Raw genomic sequence first — 21,327 nt, forward strand, 5'->3', positions numbered from 1 at the left:
CCTCAGGATTGTTTTTCGACAAGTGGACCTGTTTGGGTGTGTCCTTTAATGACACTGCGTAGAAGGCCATACATTTAGTAGGCACGCCCGCTGCAGAGGGCGTCGAACCGTGAGGTTCAGAAAGCCCCCGCCGAAGATTTCAACAGAGACGCGGGCACAGAGGCCTTCCTCGATGGCTCTGCCAAGGGAAGTTCAGGGGCTGTGTGCTTTGGAGCAGGTGGTGCATGAGTGTCCCCGTCGCCAGGATGTAGCATTCCCATAGCACTGCTAAGGGCATGTTTGTTGGGGCCAGGGACGGACATGTGGGAGCGCCTGGGCTCCACAGTAAGGTCAACAGCCTCCAAATCAGAACTGTGGCTGTCGACAGACACCTCTTATGAAGCAACGGCAGCAGCGGGGGAGTGACTCTATGTGCATCGCGTAGGCCGCCCACCATTTCGTATACCTCTCTTTCTCTCCATAGCAGAGGGAAATGGCAGCCAGACCAAAAGAATGGAGAGAGAAGAAGTGAAGAAAAGGCATTCTCAAGAGGAGACAGTACAAACAGGGCCCCACTCTCCCCACTGTAAAGTCTGGGTCGGAGGGACAGGGTCACGTGGAACACAGTCGCCAAGCAGTCAAGTGATGGATCGTCCGCAGACAGCATCAAGTGAACAGCCGTTGATTAGTCATCGAAGGCAAGCGAACCGCAGAAGAAACAGGAACAGCAATATAACACTCTAACAAGCTCTACATTATGTGCGAGCCAGTAGTTCGACAGAAAAAAACAGTCTGGTGGGGCATCGACACATGAAGGATTTTGGGTACACTATACGTCACGTTAGGGATAGTGTTACAGTCACGTCCATGTCAACGTCCTTTTCGAGCTTTGAAAAAAAGATGCAATACCCTGCGATTACCACTAGATGTCAGACTATATGGACAGAATTTGATTCTAAGCAGATTCACAAGCATCAGAAATATATTTATCGGATATATATATTTCGCGCCTAGAAGCACTTGTGTACAGGCACGTTATAAATGACATATCATATCACAATATAATATAGCACTTGCGGATACGCAAGGTACTGCTAAGGTGTGGATCTGGGAGAGCCGTGCCAACCATTGTTGATAGCAACACAACCAGGGAATCAAGCATGGGCAATGCCAATAGCTTTGACTGTTGTATGGTGAAAGGGTTTCTGCATTCATGCACACAGACACACGTACTTGACCCTATGGGAGGGAGGTGGGGGGCTTGGAACAGGGACCTCTCCCAAGCTTGAGTAGGCAGCATACCAGGGCATATGCCAAAGCAGATCCTGCCCCTAAAGGCAGGGTGAGGGAATTGGGAGGGCCCCAGTCACTCTGATTGTGCAGGGCAAAATGGCGGTAACGAGGGTGCAAAGCCTCCCCTCAAGGAGGCACAAGTTTAACCAGTGCCTTGGCTCTACAATTAGTAGAGGGGCGGAGGCCCGCTTAACCGGGCCTCAAGCATGTAAAAATACGGAAGGGGGGCACAGAAGCCCACAAATCCGCCATGGGCTGATCAATTTAAAGTCACCAGAATATTACGAAGGCGATGGGGGGCATCTGTCAAACAGCGGCATGGATCTTTCCTTTTGGAACAGAAGCCCAAAATGGATGTAATTATGATGTCACAAGATGGGCGTAGACACCTCTGTGGCGTGGCGGTATGCAAGCAACCAGTTGGACTGTAAAGACTATAACGTGAGGTGAGCTTGGTATGAATCAGGAGGGGTTTCGCTCCTCCCAGACCAAGCCCCCGTTTGAGGCCCAGCAGCGAGGAGGCTTTAGGGAAGGAAGAGAGCTCATCTTCCACCGGGATGAACTGCACTCCTGCGAGGACAGGCGGATCAAGGACATTTGCGGTTGGGGTAGCTTTGTCCTAAGAAATAAGGTGGAGTTGGTGGGAAATAAGGGGGAAGCAACGAATTTGTGATTTAGTCGGCTGGTCGCCGCACAAGAATAACCTTTTTGGCAAAGTGTGCTTTGCAGTGGTGACAATGGCCCCCTGTCCGTCGCCAGATTCTGATCTACCTCACTAGGCACAGGGAAATGGATACGTATCCAGTGAGCTGTACATGCCCTAGTATTTAGCGAAGATCACAGTGCATATTTAAGGCGAGTCTTCAGAACCTCCCTTTGCCCTTTGCAATAAATCCTGCACCCCTTCCCTCAGGGCCCACCCATCTCCTTTACTCCAACGACATCTAATCTAGCCCCCATTGTGCTCGATGCTAGGTTAACACTATAGAAATCACCTACACACATCCTCGAGCCAGGACTCTGGCAGCAGAGTTACTCTCGCAGACACCAGCAGTGCCACCCCCATGCCCAGAGTTATCACCTCCCACCTAGTCAGAGCACCCGTGTCCCGTCCCCCATGACCAGGAAGACGCCTGCATGAAATGAGGAGTTCACTGTACCTACTCTTTGGGCCCTCACAGGGTAGCAAGGGATGGGCGCGAGGCAAAACCAAGTACTGCAGCAATGAGTGAGAGGGGTGGTAGCGAACAGCTGGCACACAGAGGGTAACACAAGGAATGGGAGGGGGGGGCAAAACCAAGTACTGCAGCAATGAGTGAGAGGGGTCGTGAAGAACAACTGGCACACAGTGGGTAATAAAGGGACTGGGAGGGGGGCGAAGCCAAGTACTGCAGCAATGAGTGAGAGGGGTGGTGGGGAACAGCTGGCACACAGTGGGTAATACAAGGACTGGGTGGGGGGCAAAGCCAAGTACTGCAGCAATGAGTGAGAGGGGTGGTGGAGAATGGCTGGCACGCTGTGGGTAATACAAGGACTGGGTGGGGGGCAAAGCCAAGTACTGCAGCAATGAGTGAGAGGGGTGGTGGCGAACAGCTGGCACACAGTGGGTAATACAAGGACTAAGTGAGGGGCAAAGCCAAGTACTGCAGCAATGAGTGAGAGGGGTGGTGGAGAACAGCTGGCACACAGTGGGTAATACAAGGACTAAGTGAGGGGCAAAGCCAAGTACTGCAGCAATGAGTCAGAGGGGTGGTGGAGAACAGCTGGCACACAGTGGGTAATACAAGGACTGGGTGGGGGGCAAAGCCAAGTGCTGCAGCAACAAGTGAGAGGGGTGGTGGAGAACAGCTGGCACACAGTGGGTAATACAAGGACTGGGTGGGGGGAAAAGCCAAGTACTGCCGCAATAAGTGAGATGGGTGGTGGAGAATGGCTGGCACACAGTGGATAATGAAAGGACTAAGTGAGGGACAAAACCAAGTACTGCAGCAATAAGTGAGAGGGGTGGTGGAGAACAGCTGGCACACAGTGGGTAATACAATGACTGGGGGAGCAAAACCAAGTACTGCCGCAGTGAGTGAGAGGGGTGGTGGGGAACAGCTGGCACACAGTGGGTAATACAAGGACTGGGGGAGCAAAACCAAGTACTGCCGCAATGAGTGATAGGGGTGGTGGGGAACAGCTGGCACAGAGTGGGCAATACAAGGACTAAGTGAGGGGCAAAGCCAAGTACTGCAGCAATGAGGGAGAGGGGTGGTGGGGAACAGCTGGCACACAGTGGGTAATACAAGGACTAGGTGAGGGGCAAAACCAAGTACTGCAGCAATGAGTGAGAGGGGTGGTGGAGAACAGCTGGCACACAGTGGATAATAAAAGGACTGGGTGGGGGGTGAAGCCAAGTACTGCAGCAATGAGAGAGGGGTGGTGGAGAAGAGCTGGCACACAGTGGATAATAAAAGGACTGGGTGGGGGGTGAAGCCAAGTACTGCAGCAATACGTGAGAGGGGTGGTGGAGAACAGCTGGCACACAGTGGGTAATACAATGACTGGGGGAGCAAAACCAAGTACTGCCGCAATGAGTGAGAGGGGTGGTGGGGAACAGCTGGCACAGAGTGGGTAATACAAGGACTAAGTGAGGGGCAAAGCCAAGTACTGCAGCAATGAGGGAGAGGGGTGGTGGGGAACAGCTGGCACACAGTGGGTAATACAAGGACTAAGTGAGGGGCAAAAACAAGTACTGCAGCAATGAGTGAGAGGGGTGGTGGGGAACAGCTGGCACACGGTGGGTAATACAAGGACTGGGTGGGGGCAAAGCCAAGTACTGCAGCAATGAGTGAGAGGGGTGGTGGAGAACAGCTGGCACACAGTGGGTAATACAAGGACTAAGTGAGGGGCAAAGCCAAGTACTGCAGCAATGAGTGAGAGGGGTGGTGGAGAACAGCAGGCACACAGTGGATAATACAAGGACTGGGTGGGGGGCAAAGCCAAGTACTGCAGCAATGAGTGAGAGGGGTGGTGGAGAACAGCTGGCACACAGTGGGTAATACAAGGACTGGGGGAGCAAAACCAAGTACTGCCGCAATGAGTGAGAGGGGTGGTGGGGAACAGCTGGCACACGGTGGGTAATACAAGGACTGGGTGGGGGCAAAGCCAAGTACTGCAGCAATGAGTGAGAGGGGTGGTGGAGAACAGCTGGCACACAGTGGGTAATACAAGGACTGGGTGGGGGGCAAAGCCAAGTACTGCAGCAATGAGTGAGAGGGGTGGTGAAGAACAGCTGGCACACAGTGGGTAATACAAGGACTGGGTGGGGGCAAAGCCAAGTACTGCAGCAATGAGTGAGGTGGAGAACATTTGGCACACAGTGGGTAATACAAGGACTAAGTGAGGGGCAAAGCCAGGTACTGAAGCAATGAGTAAGAGGGGTGGTGGAGAACAGCTGGCACACAATGGGTAATACAAGTACTGGGTGGGGGGAAAAGCCAAGTACTGCAGCAATGAGTGAGAGGGGTGGTGGGGAACAGCTGGCACACAGTGGGTAATACAAGGACTGGGTGGGGGGCAAAGCCAAGTACTGCAGCAATGAGTGAGAGGGGTGGTGGGGAACTGCTGGCACACAGTGGGTAATACAAGGACTGTGTGGGGGGCAAAGCCAAGAACTACAGCATTGAGTGAGAGGGGTGGTGGGGAATGGCTGGCACACAGTGGGTAATACAAGGACTGGGGGAGCAAAACCAAGTACTGCAGCAATGAGTGAGAGGGGTGGTGGGGAACAGCTGGCACACAGTGGATAATACAAGGACTGGGTGGGGGCAAAGCCAAGTACTGCAGCAATGAGTGAGAGGGGTGGTGGAGAACAGCTGGCACACAGTGGGTAATACAAGGACTGGGGGAGCAAAACCAAGTACTGCCGCAATGAGTGAGAGGTGTGGTGGGGAGAGCTGGCACAGAGTGGGTAATACAAGGACTGGGATGGGGGCAAAGCCAAGTACTGCAGCAATGAGTGAGAGGGGTGGTGGAGAACAGCTGACACACCGTGGGTAACACAAGGACTGGGTGGAGTGCAAAGCCAAGTACTGCAGCAATAAGTGAGAGGGGTGGTGGAGAACAGCTGGCACACAGTGGGTAATACAATGACTGGGGGAGCAAAACCAAGTACTGCCGCAATGAGTGAGAGGGGTGGTGGGGAACAGCTGGCACAAAGTGGGTAATACAAGGACTGGGGGAGCAAAACCAAGTACTGCCGCAATGAGTGAGAGGGGTGGTGGGGAACAGCTGGCACAGAGTGGGTAATACAAGGACTAAGTGAGGGGCAAAGCCAAGTACTGCAGCAATGAGTGAGAGGGGTGGTGGGGAACACCTGGCACACAGTGGGTAATACAAGGACTAAGTGAGGGGCAAAAGCAAGTAATGCAGCAATAAGTGAGAGGGGTGGTGGGGAACAGCTGGCACACAGTGGGTAACACAAGGACTGGGTGGGGGGCAAAGCCAAGTACTGCAGCAATGAGTGAGAGGGGTGGTGGGGAACAGCTGGCACACAGTGGGTAATACAAGGACTAGGTGAGGGGCAAAGCCAAGTACTGCAGCAATGAGTGAGCGGGGTGGTGGAGAACAGCTGGCACACAGTGGGTAATACAAGGACTAAGTGAGGGGCAAAGCCAAGCACTGCAGCATTGAGTGAGAGGGGTGGTGGGGAATGGCTGGCACACAGTGGGTAACACAAGGACTGGGTGGAGGGCCAAGCCAAGTACTGCAGCAATGAGAGGGGTGGTGGGGAACACCTGGCATACCGTGGGTAATACAAGGACTGGGGGAGCAAAGCCAAGCACTGCCGCAATGAGTGAGAGGGGTGGTGGAGAACAGCTGGCACACAGTGGATAATACAAGGACTGGGTGGAGTGCAAAGCCAAGTATTGCAGCAATAAGTGAGAGGGGTGGTAGAGAACAGCTGGCACACAGTGGGTAATACAAGGACTAAGTGAGGGGCAAAGCCAAGTACTGCAGCAATGAGTGAGAGGGGTGGTGGGGAACAGCAGGCACACAGTGGGTAATACAAGGACTGAGGGGCAAAAGCAAGTACTGCAGCAATAAGTGAGAGGGGTGGTGGTGAACAGCTGGCACACAGTGGGTAACACAAGGACTGGGTGGGGGTGAAGCCAAGTACTGCAGCAATGAGTGAGAGGGGTGGTGGGGAACAGCTGGCACACAGTGGGTAATACAAGGACTGGGGGAGCAAAACCAAGTACTGCACCAATGAGTGAGAGGGGTGGTGGGGAACAGATGGCACACAGTGGGTAATACAAGGACTATGTGAGGGGCAAAGCCAAGTACTGCAGCAATGAGTGAGAGGAGTGGTGGGGAACAGCTGGCACACAGTGGATAATAAAAGGACTGGGTGGGGGGCAAAGCCAAGTACTGCAGCAATGAGTGAGAGGGGTGGTGGGGAACTGCTGGCACACAGTGGGTAATACAAGGACTGTGTGGGGGGCAAAGCCAAGTACTGCAGCATTGAGTGAGAGGGGTGGTGGGGAATGGCTGGCACACAGTGGGTAATACAAGGACTGGGGGAGCAAAACCAAGTACTGCAGCAATGAGTGAGAGGGGTGGTGGGGAACAGCTGGCACACAGTGGATAATACAAGGACTGGGTGGGGGGCAAAGCCAAGTACTGCAGCAATGAGTGAGAGGGGTGGTGGAGAACAGCTGGCACACAGTGGGTAATACAAGGACTGGGTGGAGTGCAAAGTCAAGTACTGCAGCAATAAGTGAGAGGGGTGGTGGAGAACAGCTGGCACACAGTGGGTAATACAATGACTGGGGGAGCAAAACCAAGTACTGCCGCAATGAGTGAGAGGGGTGGTGGGGAACAGCTGGCACACAGTGGGTAATACAAGGACTGGGGGAGCAAAACCAAGTACTGCCGCAATGAGTGAGAGGGGTGGTGGGGAACAGCTGGCACAGAGTGGGTAATAGAAGGACTAAGTGAGGGGCAAAGCCAAGTACTGCAGCAATGAGTGAGAGGGGTGGTGGGGAACAGCTGGCACACATTGGGTAATACAAGGACTAAGTGAGGGGCAAAACCAAGTACTGCAGCAATGAGTGAGAGGGGTGTGGGGAACAGCAGGCACACAGTGGGTAATACAAGGACTAAGTGAGGGGCAAAAGCAAGTACTGCAGCAATAAGTGAGAGGGGTGGTGGGGAACAGATGGCACACAGTGGGTAACACAAGGACTGGGTGGGGGGTGAAGCCAAGTACTGCAGGAATGAGTGTGAGGGGTGGTGGGAAACAGCTGGCACACAGTGGGTAATACAAGGACTGGGGGAGCAAAACCAAGTACTGCAGCAATGAGTGAGAGGGGTGGTGGAGAACAGCTGGCACACAGTGGATAATAAAAGGGCTGGGTGGGGGGCAAAGCCAAGTACTGCAGCAATGAGTGAGAGGGGTGGTGGAGAACAGCTGGCACACAGTGGGTAATACAAGGACTGGGTGGGGGGGCAAAGCCATGTACTGCAGCAATGAGTGAGAGGGGTGGTGGAGAAGAGCTGGCACAGTGGGTAATACAAGGACTGGGTGGGGGGCAAAGCCAAGAACTGCAGCAATGAGAGAGAGGTGGTGGAGAACAGTTGGCACACAGTGGGTAATACAAGGACTGGGGGAGCAAAACCAAGTACTGCCGCAATGAGTGAGAGGGGTGGTGGGGAACAGCTGGCACACAGTGGGTAATACAAGGACTAAGTGAGGGGCAAAGCCAGGTACTGAAGCAATGAGTAAGAGGGGTGGTGGAGAACAGCTGGCACACAATGGGTAATACAATGGGTAATACAAGGACTGGGTGAGGGGCAAAGCCAAGTACTGCAGCAATGAGTGAGAGGGGTGGTGGGGAACAGCTGGCACACAGTGGGTAATGCAAGGACTAAGTGAGGGGCAAAGCCAAGTACTGCAGCAATGAGAGAGGGGTGGTGGGAAGAGCTGGCACACAGTGGGTAATACAAGGACTGGGGGAGCAAAACCAAGTACTGCAGCAATGAGTGAGAGGGGTGGTGGGAAGAGCTGGCACACAGTGGGTAATGCAAGGACTGGGTGAGGGGCAAAGCCAAGTACTGCAGCAATGAGTGAGAGGGGTGGTGGAGAACAGCTGGCACACAGTGGATAATACAAGGACTGGGTGAGGGGCAAAGCCAAGTACTGCAGCAAAGAGTGAGAGGGGTGGTGGAGAACAGCTGGCACACAGTGGCTAATACAAGGACTGGGTGGGGGCAAATCCAAGTACTGCAGCAATGAGTGAGAGGGGTGGTGGAGAACAGCTGGCACACAGTGGGTAATACAAGGCCTGGGTGGGGGGCACAGCGGAACAGGTAGAAAGTGAAGTGGAGAGCACACTCAGCAACAGCAGAGGACAATGATCAGTGGGAGTGAAGGACTTCAGAAAGGGGGCAGCGAGGGAAGTGTAGTGTCAGAGTAATGGGGCACAGTAAACAGCAGAGATGGGCGACAGCAAAGAGGCACAAAAATGGCAGCGAGAGACGGCGGTCCTGGGGGCGGGGTCTGGGGGGGGGATTGGTGTGGCTGGATAGCACTCACTTGTCCACCATGGTTTTAAAATCCAGGACGCCCTCGATCAACTTGGCTGCAAATCTAGGAAAGAAAAGAAAGGAGTGAAACAAACTCCCCCGCCATATGTTACCCTCCCCACTCCCAAACATCATTCCCATACATGGCAACATTGTCCATTCCATTCGGGAAACACTAGTATAGGCCTGGTGTTACAATGCAGTCTGGGACTTGTAGTCCTGGGTTTATAATGGGGGTAATCTAGGACTACAAGCCAAATAATCACAGGCGTCCCAGGGAGGGTCGGGGGGCAGCGGGGGGACACGGGGTAACTGCTCAGTGCCACCCCCATTTGGTTTGCTGCCCCCTCTGGCACAGACAGCCCTTTTGTTTGCCGAGCCTGTTCTTCTGGACTGCAGCAGACACCACGGAATAGATGGGCCAGGAATATCTTGGAGGTGGGGGGCATCCATGCTAAAAGCACTCCCCAGCTGCTGGGCACATTATGGTTTCCTAAACGTGCAGCTTACAATGCCTTAGAAATAAGAAATTGGACATCTCTAAAGTAAAGCAGGCTTCAACTCTGATCCAGCACTTTCTTTGCACTGTGCCGTTTTGCATTGGACGCCCCAAACACACACCCTGTGGCTTGTGTACCCCTTCCCTTGAGTTTTATCAGGGGTACACTTCTAAAGAGGATTTTGCTGGTCAAACTACTCAACAGAAATGCACATTCCTTTTATGCTGACAGCAGTTCTTGGGAAACGGACCATGGTGCTCATGGGGGCCAACTTTTGATTTTCCTCAATGGGGGCAGAAATGTATTTAATTTATTTATTTATTGTGCATTTGTAAGGCGCTTATACATCAAGTAAATTGTGTTTCAAAGCGCCCAATTCCCCACCCACACCCTGAATACAAGCAAGCGATCAGCCCACCACAGCTTCTGGTCAAAGGGTGCCTTTCACAGCATCCATCTTTAATAAGGAACTGCACAAATCAGATGGACAGCCAGCCTTCAAGATAGAGCAGCTCAGCAACAATCACTCAACCTGTTGAGATACCTCAGTAGCTGTGTAACTCTGCCTTGAAAGAATCAGAATCATACGTTAGCCATGGACCCCTCTTTGTGCCCCTGCATTACCTTCACTACAGCTCGCTGCACGTCTTTGCTCTGCAGCCACACGGACACTGCACACAGATTAATGTAGGATGTTAGGCCGGACAATGAAAACTGTAAACATCTCTCCAGGGGGAAGAGTGAGGCTCTAAAACCGTAAACATCTCTACAGGGAAGAGTGATCTCTATGGGGGAAGAGTGAGGCTCCAAAACTGTAAACATCTCTACGGGGAAGAGTGATCTCTATGGGGGAAGAGTGAGGCTCCAAAACTGTAAACATCTCTACGGGGAAGAGTGATCTTTATGGGGGGAAAAGTGAGGCTCCAAAACTGTAAACATATCTACGGGGAAGAGTGATCTTTATGGGGGGAAAAGTGAGGCTCCAAAACTGTAAACATCTCTACGGGGGAAGAGTGAGGCTCCAAAACTGTGAATGTCTCTACGGGGAAGAGTGAGGCTCCTTAGTCCATTGCTAAAAGACCTCTGAAACTCGAATAAGAGCGATAACTTTCCTGGTTTTTTTTAAGCTGTGCTGCGAGGGATGTCTTTTCTCTCACTGCACATTATTTCAAGAGGAGCCCGGGTGATGACCCTTTTAGTTAAAAGAATGCCGCCTCTTCAGAATTACCCAAATTGCTCGCTTACATTTGATCGTTTTTTCCTTTTGACCTAAAAATGGATGGCCTTTTTTACCTCCTTCACATTTGACCTACTTCCCTGAACATGAGGAGCGGGGGTTGCGTGGGTATCCCCTGCATCCTTAACAATAGAGGCGGGGGACAAACATTGCTTGGGCCCCAGTTTCCAATGAATGGATGCAGGCAGTCAGCCCGGGAACAAAACATTCACGGGCAGATCGTATAAGTCTGTCTCATCTGGATCACTTACTATTAAGTGAACAATGAGTGAGGTCTTCTCATTAAAAGGTCTGCCGTCTAGCATCACGCATAACAAGCTCATGCCTTTGTCAAACAACAACTAAAAGCAGGTGATTATCACATGTATAGCCGAGCAGGAAGATTGGAGACATGTCAGACGTGAGATGATAAATCAGTTATCATCTCGTTCTATTCCGGGGTCTTAAAAACGTGGCTTTGAAGTCTGAAACTAAAACTACAATTATTGCCCTAGGACACCCAATGAAGGGTGCTGAAAGCACGGACTTGTACATCTGATCCTTAAAGGAATGGTTCGGCCAAAAATTTTATTGCAAAAAAAGATGGGCAATAATAAAAAAAATCGATTGCCACTTTTTTTTTTTTAAGCCACCATGTAAAATTTAGAGAAAATGCAGCTTTTCTGCCTGTAGTCTCCGGTCTCCGTCCTCCGTCCTCCGAGTCCCGGCACCAATGAAGGGAAAGCCACCCAGTGGTAACTTTTGTTTACTACAGCTGGCTGGCTTTTCCTTCATTAGTGCCGCAAAAGCAAAAGCAAGCACAGCGGAGGGCATCCATTTCACAAAATGGATGCCCCCATGTGCTTCCCTTTGAGCTTCATTTTCTCAAACTTTTACATAGGGACTTTAAAAAAAAAGTGCCAATCGATTTTTTTTTTATTATTACGCATCTTTTTTTGCAATAAAAATTTTTGGGCAAACCATTAAGGGCACAAGGCAAAAACTTTCCTTCTGCATATCACTACATATTGTGTAAAGAAGCAGCAGTGGTGGTTGAGTCCTTTGCCCCCATAGTCATTCATCCAGACTGTTAGGACATATCCCGATCTAAAAAGAGACTAAACAAGCATTGGCAATGCCAACAGTGTGGGATTTTGCGTATGCAGAGGAAAGGCACTTGCCAGGCACAGCCTTAGTGGTAATAACTGGCCATTGATGGTAGCAGGTGAACAATGGTGCAAGTACCTGGGCATCCAACAACGGTGCCTGGCAAAAGCTGGATATGCATCTACAACCCAAAACTGTTGGCTTTGTCAATGCACGTTTTCGACAGGACTTCAGTAAAAGACAAGCAGTGTGCTTATAAATCGAGTGGCTGAAGGCAGACTTGGTTAAAAAAATGTATTACACCAGTAGCAGTTTTACAACTACAATTAAGTCATTAACTCTCAGAAGACTGCTTTGAACAAACACTAGCTGGAACGTCAAATGAAAAGTTCCCATGAGGAGGTGCTTGGGGCAGGGAGGGAGGGTGGGAATGGCCATGGAGATTACATGGTCATGGGCAGTCAATGGGTGCGTAAATAATCAAACATCTACAAGCTTTGTGTCCCCCCTCATATGCCATTTCTTCCTATTTGTACGCATGCAATAGTTTAGATTTATGTGTGTCGCAAGCAACACCTAATAACCAAAGCTAAAAAGGTGTCTCAGTGAATGTCGCTACATGGTCCTCTAGTGGGCCATTCTGCTCCGCCCTGCAGAAACACAACTACAAACCTTTAAGGCTAGTCTGGGGTAGAAGGACTCGCCCGACTAACAACATAGAACGTTCATTGTTGCATAGGCAGATTAATGCCAGTGCCCCTGCCCCTGGCGCGCAACACAGGGCCCAGACGGGGGTACAGAAATACAAAGACACACTCTAGCCTTCTCGCCCTCCCTCTCCTCCCACTGACCCCACTCCCCTCACCCACCTCATTCATAATTTCAACATTTCTCAAACTTTGCTTTCCATGCAGCCAACCAACCTATACACAAGACTGGGTTTCGTAAATGTGTATACGCGAATGATCAATTTCTTCCTTCCAAGGTGGACCTCAGTATTCCCTGCGAGTAACTTGAAAGCAGAGCCTTCGCTGTGTATCGGGGGTTGGTATAGGGATGGCAATGCCCTTCCAAGGTGGGCCTCAGTATTCCCTGTGAGTAACTTGAAAGCAGACCCTTCGCTGTGTATCGGGGGTTGGTATAGGGATGGCAATGCCCTTCCAAGGTGGGCCTCAGTATTCCCTGTGAGTAACTTGAAAGCAGACCCTTCGCTGTGTATCGGGGGTTGGTATAGGGATGGCAATGCCCTTCCAAGGTGGGCCTCAGTATTCCCTGTGAGTAACTTGAAAGCAGAGCCTTCGCTGTGTATCGGGGGTTGGTATAGGGATGGCAATGCCCTTCCAAGGTGGGCCTCAGTATTCCCTGTGAGTAACTTGAAAGCAGAGCCTTCGCTGTGTATCAGGGGTTGGTATAGGGATGGCAATGCCCTTCCAAGGTGGGCCTCAGTATTCCCTGTGAGTAACTTGAAAGCAGAGCCTTCGCTGTGTATCGGGCGTTGGTATAGGGATGGCAATGCCCTTCCAAGGTGGGCCTCAGTATTCCCTGTGAGTAACTTGAAAGCAGACCCTTCGCTGTGTATCGGGGGTTGGTATAGGGATGGCAATGCCCTTCCAAGGTGGGCCTCAGTATTCCCTGTGAGTAACTTGAAAGCAGACCCTTCGCTGTGTTTCGGGGGTTGGTATAGGGATGGCAATGCCCTTCCAAGGTGGGCCTCAGTATTCCCTGTGAGTAACATGAAAGCAGACCCTTCGCTGTGTATCGGGCGTTGGTATAGGGATGGCAATGCAGGGCTGGCGTGGGCAAATTCTTTCAAACCAAGGGGATCTGGCTGCATGATTTCAGACTAAGCGTTCACTTCTCATCAATTCTGCCAGAGTGGACTTCACCCCTCACCCTTTCAAAGTTCATAAATTGAGTACCTTCAAGATCGTCCTCTTTCCCATCAGCCAACCTCTGGAACACAATGACCAGACGACTCCACAGAGAGGTCTTCAGAAATCATCTCAAAACCTGGCTGTTCTCTAGATCGCAGGACACCCTCTACAGGCTGGACTGCACCCTCTACAGGCTGAACTGTGCAGAATACTGAACCCCCAGGGAAGCGCCGCTCAGAAGAGCCATCACAAATATGGACACAAGGACCGATCAGAGCACCACTCTCGCAAACAGGGACAACCGACATGGTGATACACCTGTGCACAGCACTTGCATCAGGAACACCTTGGAGATCGGAACCCGAATCCATCTCCCATAAGACCCTAACACCTCCCCCACAAACATGAAATAGAGCCCAGAACAGTAACAGCACATAATCGGCTTGAACTTACCGATTCAGTACAACCCTAAAACTAATAGGATTCCTCCGGAGCCCAGAGCTCCCCACTTTCAGACTACTAGCAGCTTTAGAATACCCACAAGGACTAGACGACACCTGGAAGACGTTGGGGAGCAGCACGGAGCTCATTGCGTGGCCTGCTACATCGGCCATGGGCTGCACCAGTGTCGCAGCACTGTCATCTAATAAATTGTGAGGTTTTCCTTCAAGAAGCCATCCACATGCATCAATGCCATAAACCATAGAGTACTCAGGACTCTGGTGCTTCTAGTCCGCACTCGTGAAAGCCACATGTTTAGAACCTTCCTCTCCTTTACACCCACCCACCCACACGTCGCAAGACCACCACACATTTCAGAGGGGTGCTATACAAGACCACTTTACATTACCATTAACTTGTGCTGTGTGGGCGGGGCCTTAAAGGGAAGAGCGGGGGTTCTTGCAAAATGTTCAAAGCTTGGACAACACATGATGGTGGATTGTGTTGGGTGAAAGACACGCAGTAAAACCCCCGGAAGACTACATGCCCTTGGACTGGTTTTAAGGCCTTTATGTAACTGTTGAATAGGAGTTCACTTTTTAGGGTGTATATTAATGTGATGGAAAACCTTTACTGTTTTGAACATACTCTGAACTTGCATAATGTCACATGTGTTTAATCAGTTTTGTGAAATAGGTTTTTATATACTGATAACCTAAGCACACGCTGGGACAACCAGTGTGTTGAAAATCTTAGACATGTCCTGATTGCATGTGTGGAACAAAGGAACCTGGAGTCAAAAGGTTCATGAAATGTGTAGATCAGGACTGGTGGCTGGACTCGCAGTTATTTTGGGGACACGTGACTGGGGCCACGAGATGCTTCCACCGTGGAAAGTCATCATGGTATTGAAAGAGCTCATTTGCTCTGCAAGTCGGCCTGAGTTGTGAGAATTGATCTGTTAAACGTTAAAGGTATTTGTACCGCGCACCGTCACCAACGGAATTGGTCCCCAGGCGCTCAGGCGGATCTGTAAATGATAAAGGTGGGATGGGTTAGTAAGGTGAAGAGGGAGTAGGATAGTGAGAGGAGTGGTGTTCTGTTGGCAGCTTCAACTCGGTGTACACCGTGGGCTGATCTTTGGTGCGGGTATTGGATCAGTGAGAGTCCGCATGTGCTGTTGCTCCGGCTTATGTGTTGTTGCGGTGTTGTGAAGTGCGTGCGGCTTGTTGTGCGAGAGATGGTTGTGCGAGTTTTTTTGAGTGAGATAAGTATGCAGAGTTTGAGCTTATATTGGTTAGTGGGTTACCTGACCTTTAGCATGCTGACATTCACAGTTCTGTCTGAGTGTGGCACTTGCTGGCCCTCACATTCCCATCTAGACGCGGCGCAGGCCAATGTTTAGGACTCCATCCAGGTGTGGCCATGCCAACATTCATACTTTAACTAGATGCGGCGCAGGCTAGAGTTTAGAGATCCGTCCAGGTGTGGGCATGCTAACATTCACAACTCCATCCGAACGCCACGCAGGCTGGTGTTCACAACCATAGCTCTCAACTCACCCGCTTTTGGCGGGTGTCACCCGCCTTGTAAACAGGTGAGTCACCCGCCAAGCCTCGTGCACGCCCATTCATTTCAATGGGCCTGTCACCCGCCAAACACAAAATCGGGTGATTTCACCCGCCTTTGCATGGAAAAAAGGTTGAGAGCTATGTCACAACTGATCTGATCCGTTGGTCTTAACCTGGTCCAGCTTTATCTTGTTAAAATTGTAATCCCTGTATGTGCTTTGGGGGAAGATGGTACCACGTCTTGTTTATGTTGTTTGAAATTCTTCTGTTTAATATTTACTTTTAAATGGTCTCTTACATGTGAAAAGTCACGTTTTACCGGCTGTAACATAAGAGCAGTTTGGCCCGCTGACCCTTTGATGGGACACCGGCACGCCTTCTTGGGGGCCCAGGGTCGTGACCAGGGTGGAGAGGGCAGGGCTAGTGTCACCCCTGCCCCGCCCCGCCCCGCCCCCCTGGAAGGCTGGATCCTCGTGTGAGGGAAGCCCCGTGACGCGCGCATGCGCACCGCACGCCTCGGCAAAGCAGGTCCCGACTGTCCCTCGATGCGGAAGTGAAAGGAAGGCCTGGCAGAGTCACGTGACCAGCACGTCTCCGGCAGATCGTCATGGGGGCCCCTGGCCAAGTCACAAGTGTGCCAAAGGTTACTCTGGGCAAAGGCTACACGATCACATATCGTTGCCCGCCTTAACTTACCCAATGATTGATGTCAGGAGTCAGGTGGTGCCTTCAGCAGACAGAGCATGGGACTGACGATCAAGGGGGGGGGGGGGGGCGTACTGAGGCCCCGGGGAGCCAGAGCATGGGACTGACGAGCAGGGGGGGGGGGTACTGAGGCCCCCGGGAGCCAGAGCATTGGACTCCTCAGCAGCAGGGCATGGGACTGCAGAGCAAGGTGGGGGCGGGGGTACTGAGGCCCCGGGAGCCAGGGCATGGGACTGACGAGCAAGGGGGGGGGGGCGTACTGAGGCCCCGGGGAGCCAGAGCATGGGACTGACGAGCAAGGGGGGGGGTACTGAGGCCCCCGGGAGCCAGAGCATGGGACTGACGAGCAGGGGGGGGGGGGTTACTGAGGCCCCCGAGAGCCAGAGCATGGGACTGACGAGCAAGGGGGGGGGGGGTACTGAGGCCCCCGGGAGCCAGAGCATGGGACTGACGAGCAGGGGGGGGGGGGTACGGAGGCCCCCGGGAGCCAGAGCATGGGACTGACGAGCAAGGGGGGGGCGTACTGAGGCCCCCGGGAGCCAGAGCATTGGACTCCTCAGCAGCAGGGCATGGGACTGCAGAGCAAGGTGGGGGCGGGGGTACTGAGGCCCCCGGGAGCCAGGGCATGGGACTGACGAGCAAGGGGGGGGGGGGGTACTGAGAGGCCCCCGGGAGCCAGGGCATGGGACTGACGAGCAAGGGGGGGGGGGCGTACTGAGGCCCCCGGGAGCCAGAGCATTGGACTCCTCAGCAGCAGGGCATGGGACTGCAGAGCAAGGTGGGGGCGGGGGTACTGAGGCCCCCGGGAGCCAGGGCATGGGACTGACGATCAAGGGGGGGGGGGCGGGGGCACTGAGGCCCCCGGGAGCCAGGGCATGGGGCTCCTCACCAGGAGCGCATGGGGCTCCTCAGCAGTGGAGGCGGGCCAGAGCATGGGGCTCCTCAGCAGCAGGGCATGCGGCTCCTCAGCAGTGGAGGCGGGCCAGAGCATGGGGCTCCTCAGCACCAGGGCATGCGGCTCCTCAGCAGTGGAGGCGGGCCAGAGGATGGGGCTCCTCAGCAGCAGGGCATGCGGCTCCTCAGCAGTGGAGGCGGGCCAGAGGATGGGGCTCCTCAGCAGCAGGGCATGCGGCTCCTCAGCAGTGGAGGCGGGCCAGAGCATGGGGCTCCTCAGCAGAAGGGCATGCGGCTCCTCAGCAGTGGAGGCGGGCCAGAGCATGGGGCTCCTCAGCACCAGGGCATGCGGCTCCTCAGCAGTGGAGGCGGGCCAGAGGATGGGGCTCCTCAGCAGCAGGGCATGCGGCTCCTCAGCAGTGGAGGCGGGTCAGAGCATGGGGCTCCTCAGCAGCAGGGCATGCGGCTCCTCAGCAGTGGGGGCGGGTCAGAGGATGGGGCTCCTCAGCAGCAGGGCATGCGGCTCCTCAGCAGTGGAGGCGGGCCAGAGGATGGGGCTCCTCAGCAGCAGGGCATGCGGCTCCTCAGCAGTGGAGGCGGGCCAGAGCATGGGGCTCCTCAGCAGCAGGGCATGCGGCTCCTCAGCAGTGGAGGCGGGCCAGAGCATGGGGCTCCTCAGCAGCAGGGCATGGAACTGCCGAGCAGGGGGGGGGTGGGGGCACTGAGGCCCCCGGGAGCCAGGGCATGGGGCTCCTCACCAGGAACGCATGGGGCTCCTCAGCAGTGGAGGCGGGCCAGAGCATGGGGCTCAGCAGCAGGGCATGCGGCTCCTCAGCAGTGGAGGCGGGCCAGAGCATGGGGCTCCTCAGCAGCAGGGCATGCGGCTCCTCAGCAGTGGAGGCGGGCCAGAGCATGGGGCTCCTCAGCAGCAGGGCATGCGGCTCCTCAGCAGTGGAGGCGGGCCAGAGCATGGGGCGCCTCAGCAGCAGGGCATGCGGCTCCTCAGCAGTGGAGGCGGGCCAGAGGATGGGGCTCCTCAGCAGCAGGGCATGCGGCTCCTCAGCAGTGGAGGCGGGTCAGAGCATGGGGCTCCTCAGCAGCAGGGCATGCGGCTCCTCAGCAGTGGGGGCGGGTCAGAGGATGGGGCTCCTCAGCAGCAGGGCATGCGGCTCCTCAGCAGTGGAGGCGGGCCAGAGGATGGGGCTCCTCAGCAGCAGGGCATGCGGCTCCTCAGCAGTGGAGGCGGGCCAGAGCATGGGGCTCCTCAGCAGCAGGGCATGCGGCTCCTCAGCAGTGGAGGCGGGCCAGAGCATGGGGCTCCTCAGCAGTGGAGGCGCAGCAGGGACTGCGGCTCCTCAGCAGTGGAGGCGGGCAGTGGAGGCGGGCCAGAGCATGGGGCTCCTCAGCAACAGGGCATGGGCTAGGGTGTGCCGAGTCTCTCTGGAGCCAGAGCATGGCTCTCCTCAGCAGTGGGTGTGGACTGGGGCCCTAGGGAGCCATCACATGGGGCTCCTCAGCAGCAGGGGTGGGCTGAGGCCCTCAGGAACCAGAGCATGGGGCTCCTCAGCATCAGGGGTGGACTGAAGCCCTCCGGAGCCATGGCACGAGGCTCCCGAGCAACAGGGGTGGACTGGGATCCAGACCAAGGGGCTCCTGAGCAGCATGGGTGGACTGAGGACATCCGGAGTCAGGGCATGGGGCTCCTCAGCAGAAAAGGTGGACTGAGACCCTAAGGAGCCATAGCATGGGGCTCCTCCACAGGCTCCTAGGCAGCAGGGGTGGACTGAGGCCCTCGGGAGCCACAGCATGGTGCTCTTCAGCAGTAAGGGTGGACCTAGGACCTTGGGACCTAGCGCATGGGGCTCCTCAGCAGCAGAGGTCGACCAGGCCCTGGGAGCCAGAGTATGGGGGTCCTCAGCAGCGGAGGTGGACTGAGGCCCTCGTGAGCCCCCGGGGGTTCCTCAGCAGCACGGATGGACTGAGGCCCTCAAGAGCCCAGAAATTGGGCTCCTCAGCAGCAGGAGTGGACTGAGACCCTTAGGGATCCAAGCATGGAGCTCCCCCAGGGGCTCCTCAGCAGCAAGGGTGGGCTGAGGCACTAGGGAGCCAGAGCATGGGGCTCCTGAGCAACAGTGGTGGGCTGAGGCCCTCGGGTGCCAGAGCATGGAGCTCCTCAGCCCTCAAGGGGTGGGCCTCAGAAGCAAGAGCGAGAGGGGTGGGCCTCAGAAGCAAGAGCGAGAGGGGTGGGCCTCAGAAGCAAGAGCGAGAGGGGTGGGCCTCAGAAGCAAGAGCGAGAGGGGTGGGCAATAATTATTTTGCCCCACTAAGGAACATAGATTACAAACTCCACATATTTCACACGTCCACTCAAGAGAAAGGAGAAACACTTGACAATTTAGTCATGAGATTGCGCAAGACAGTGAAATACTGCGACTTTGAAAATTATTCCACAGAAGAAGTATTGAAATCTCAAACAATTGCTGGCTGTGAATCGGCTGAATTACGCAAGAAACTATTACAAAAGACAAGATCATTTTAAGAAATTCTGCAGCTCGCAAGGGCAGACATGGCACCGTCACTGCAAACAAATCTTTGGGCAACATCAAAATCACAGAGCACCCGCTGCACCCCTGTGCCAAATGCGGTCATCTGAGAAAGCGCAGATGCAAGAACACAAAAAGTGTTATCGCTGCGGATACAACTTCCCTCATTGTCAGCCCAAGCCCAGCTGTAGGACAACGGTGACAAATGTGGAGGTGAAAACCATTTTCAATCGGTATGTAAAAATGTCAAATACTTCCAGAAGCCTGCTTCCCACAGGGAGCAAAGCAGGAGATGAGAAAACTCCCACTCCAGACAATGGGGGTCTAGCACCAGCCCAAGACATCGGTCTACCAGCAGAAGGCTAGAATCTCCCCACAGATATGGACAACAACGAGACAGAAGGGATGACACTCATCGAAAGCGCTCGCCAGATGACTCAAGGAGAAGATCAACTCGTTATGAAGTAAAATACATAGAGGCCTCACCTAAACGACACACTGACTCAGATTCATCATCATCCAGTGGTGACTGAAAAAGGGGCTACATGAACGCCATAGGCAACAAGACTGCAACAGAGTACAGCCCGATATTAGTGCTGCAAATAATGGGAGCCCTCGTGAATTCTTAATCGACACAGGAGCCACGGTCAATGTGGTGAATGAAGAAACCTACCAAGGACTCAAAAACAAGAGGGCGCTACAGCCACCCGATATCGACATTTACCCCTATAGTACAAATACGCCATTAAACTGCAAGGGCATGTTAAAAGCCACATGCACATACAAGGACAAAACAGTGATGGTGACAATATATGTAGTGAAAGGCGAAGTGCCTGGAGGCAGTATTCTCAGTTTTAAATCCGCCATACGGATGGGACTAGTGCATATCATGAAGCAAATCATGACCACGCACACCGTAAACCCAAAGTACATGATGGTGAAGATGTTCCCGACTCTATTCAAAGGCCTAGGCAAGTTAAAGGGAAAACAGATCAAGTTACACATCAACCTGCAGATCAGACCGGTGGCCCAACATTACAGAGGAATCCCATTGAACATCCAAAGGCAGGCAGCGCATGAGACACAATCACCTCTCAACCAGGACATCATAGAACACGCAACCAGACCCACGATCTGGGTATCGCCCATTGTTCCAGTTCCCAAGAAGGAAAATAGCAACACTATTACATCTGTGTGGGTAGGAGGGCACCGAACATAGCTATTGAGAGGGAAAGACATTTGGCTCCAGGAATGAAGGACATGATACACTTGTTGCATGGAGTGAAATCTTTTCTAAGTTAGACCTCAACAAGGGGTATCATCAACTTGAACTGCATCCAGAGTCCCATTATATAACTACATTTTCAACACACCTAGGACTTTTTCGCTACAAGCGACTTAGCTTTAGCGTGTCCTCAACGGTGGAAACTTTTCAAACTGGAATACACCAAGTCATAAAACATACTTCCCCAATGTTGAAATTACAGCAATGACATTTTAGTGTTCAGAGTGACGCAATAAGCTCATGATGCTGCATTGCGCCGGGTATGCATGGCGCTAGAAGAGGCTAATCTGACTCTGAACTCTTCCAAATGTGAACTAAGTAAAACACATTTTTGGGCACATCTTCTC

General features: G+C 53.3%; 1 protein-coding gene across 2 annotated transcripts in view; it reads right to left on the reverse strand.

Moving 5' to 3' along the window:
* Positions 1-21,327, reverse strand: part of CRAT (carnitine O-acetyltransferase) — a 362,964-nt gene that overhangs the window by 205,887 nt on the left and 135,750 nt on the right. For both annotated transcript variants that reach the window (XM_069609217.1, XM_069609218.1), the window contains exon 4: positions 8,855-8,908. In XM_069609217.1, coding sequence (XP_069465318.1) covers positions 8,855-8,908 — 54 coding nt within the window. The remainder of the gene's footprint in view (positions 1-8,854; positions 8,909-21,327) is intronic.

Source organism: Ambystoma mexicanum, chromosome 8 (assembly GCF_040938575.1).
Source record: "Ambystoma mexicanum isolate Mex_15411 chromosome 8, UKY_AmexF1_1, whole genome shotgun sequence".
NCBI lineage: Eukaryota > Metazoa > Chordata > Amphibia > Caudata > Ambystomatidae > Ambystoma > Ambystoma mexicanum.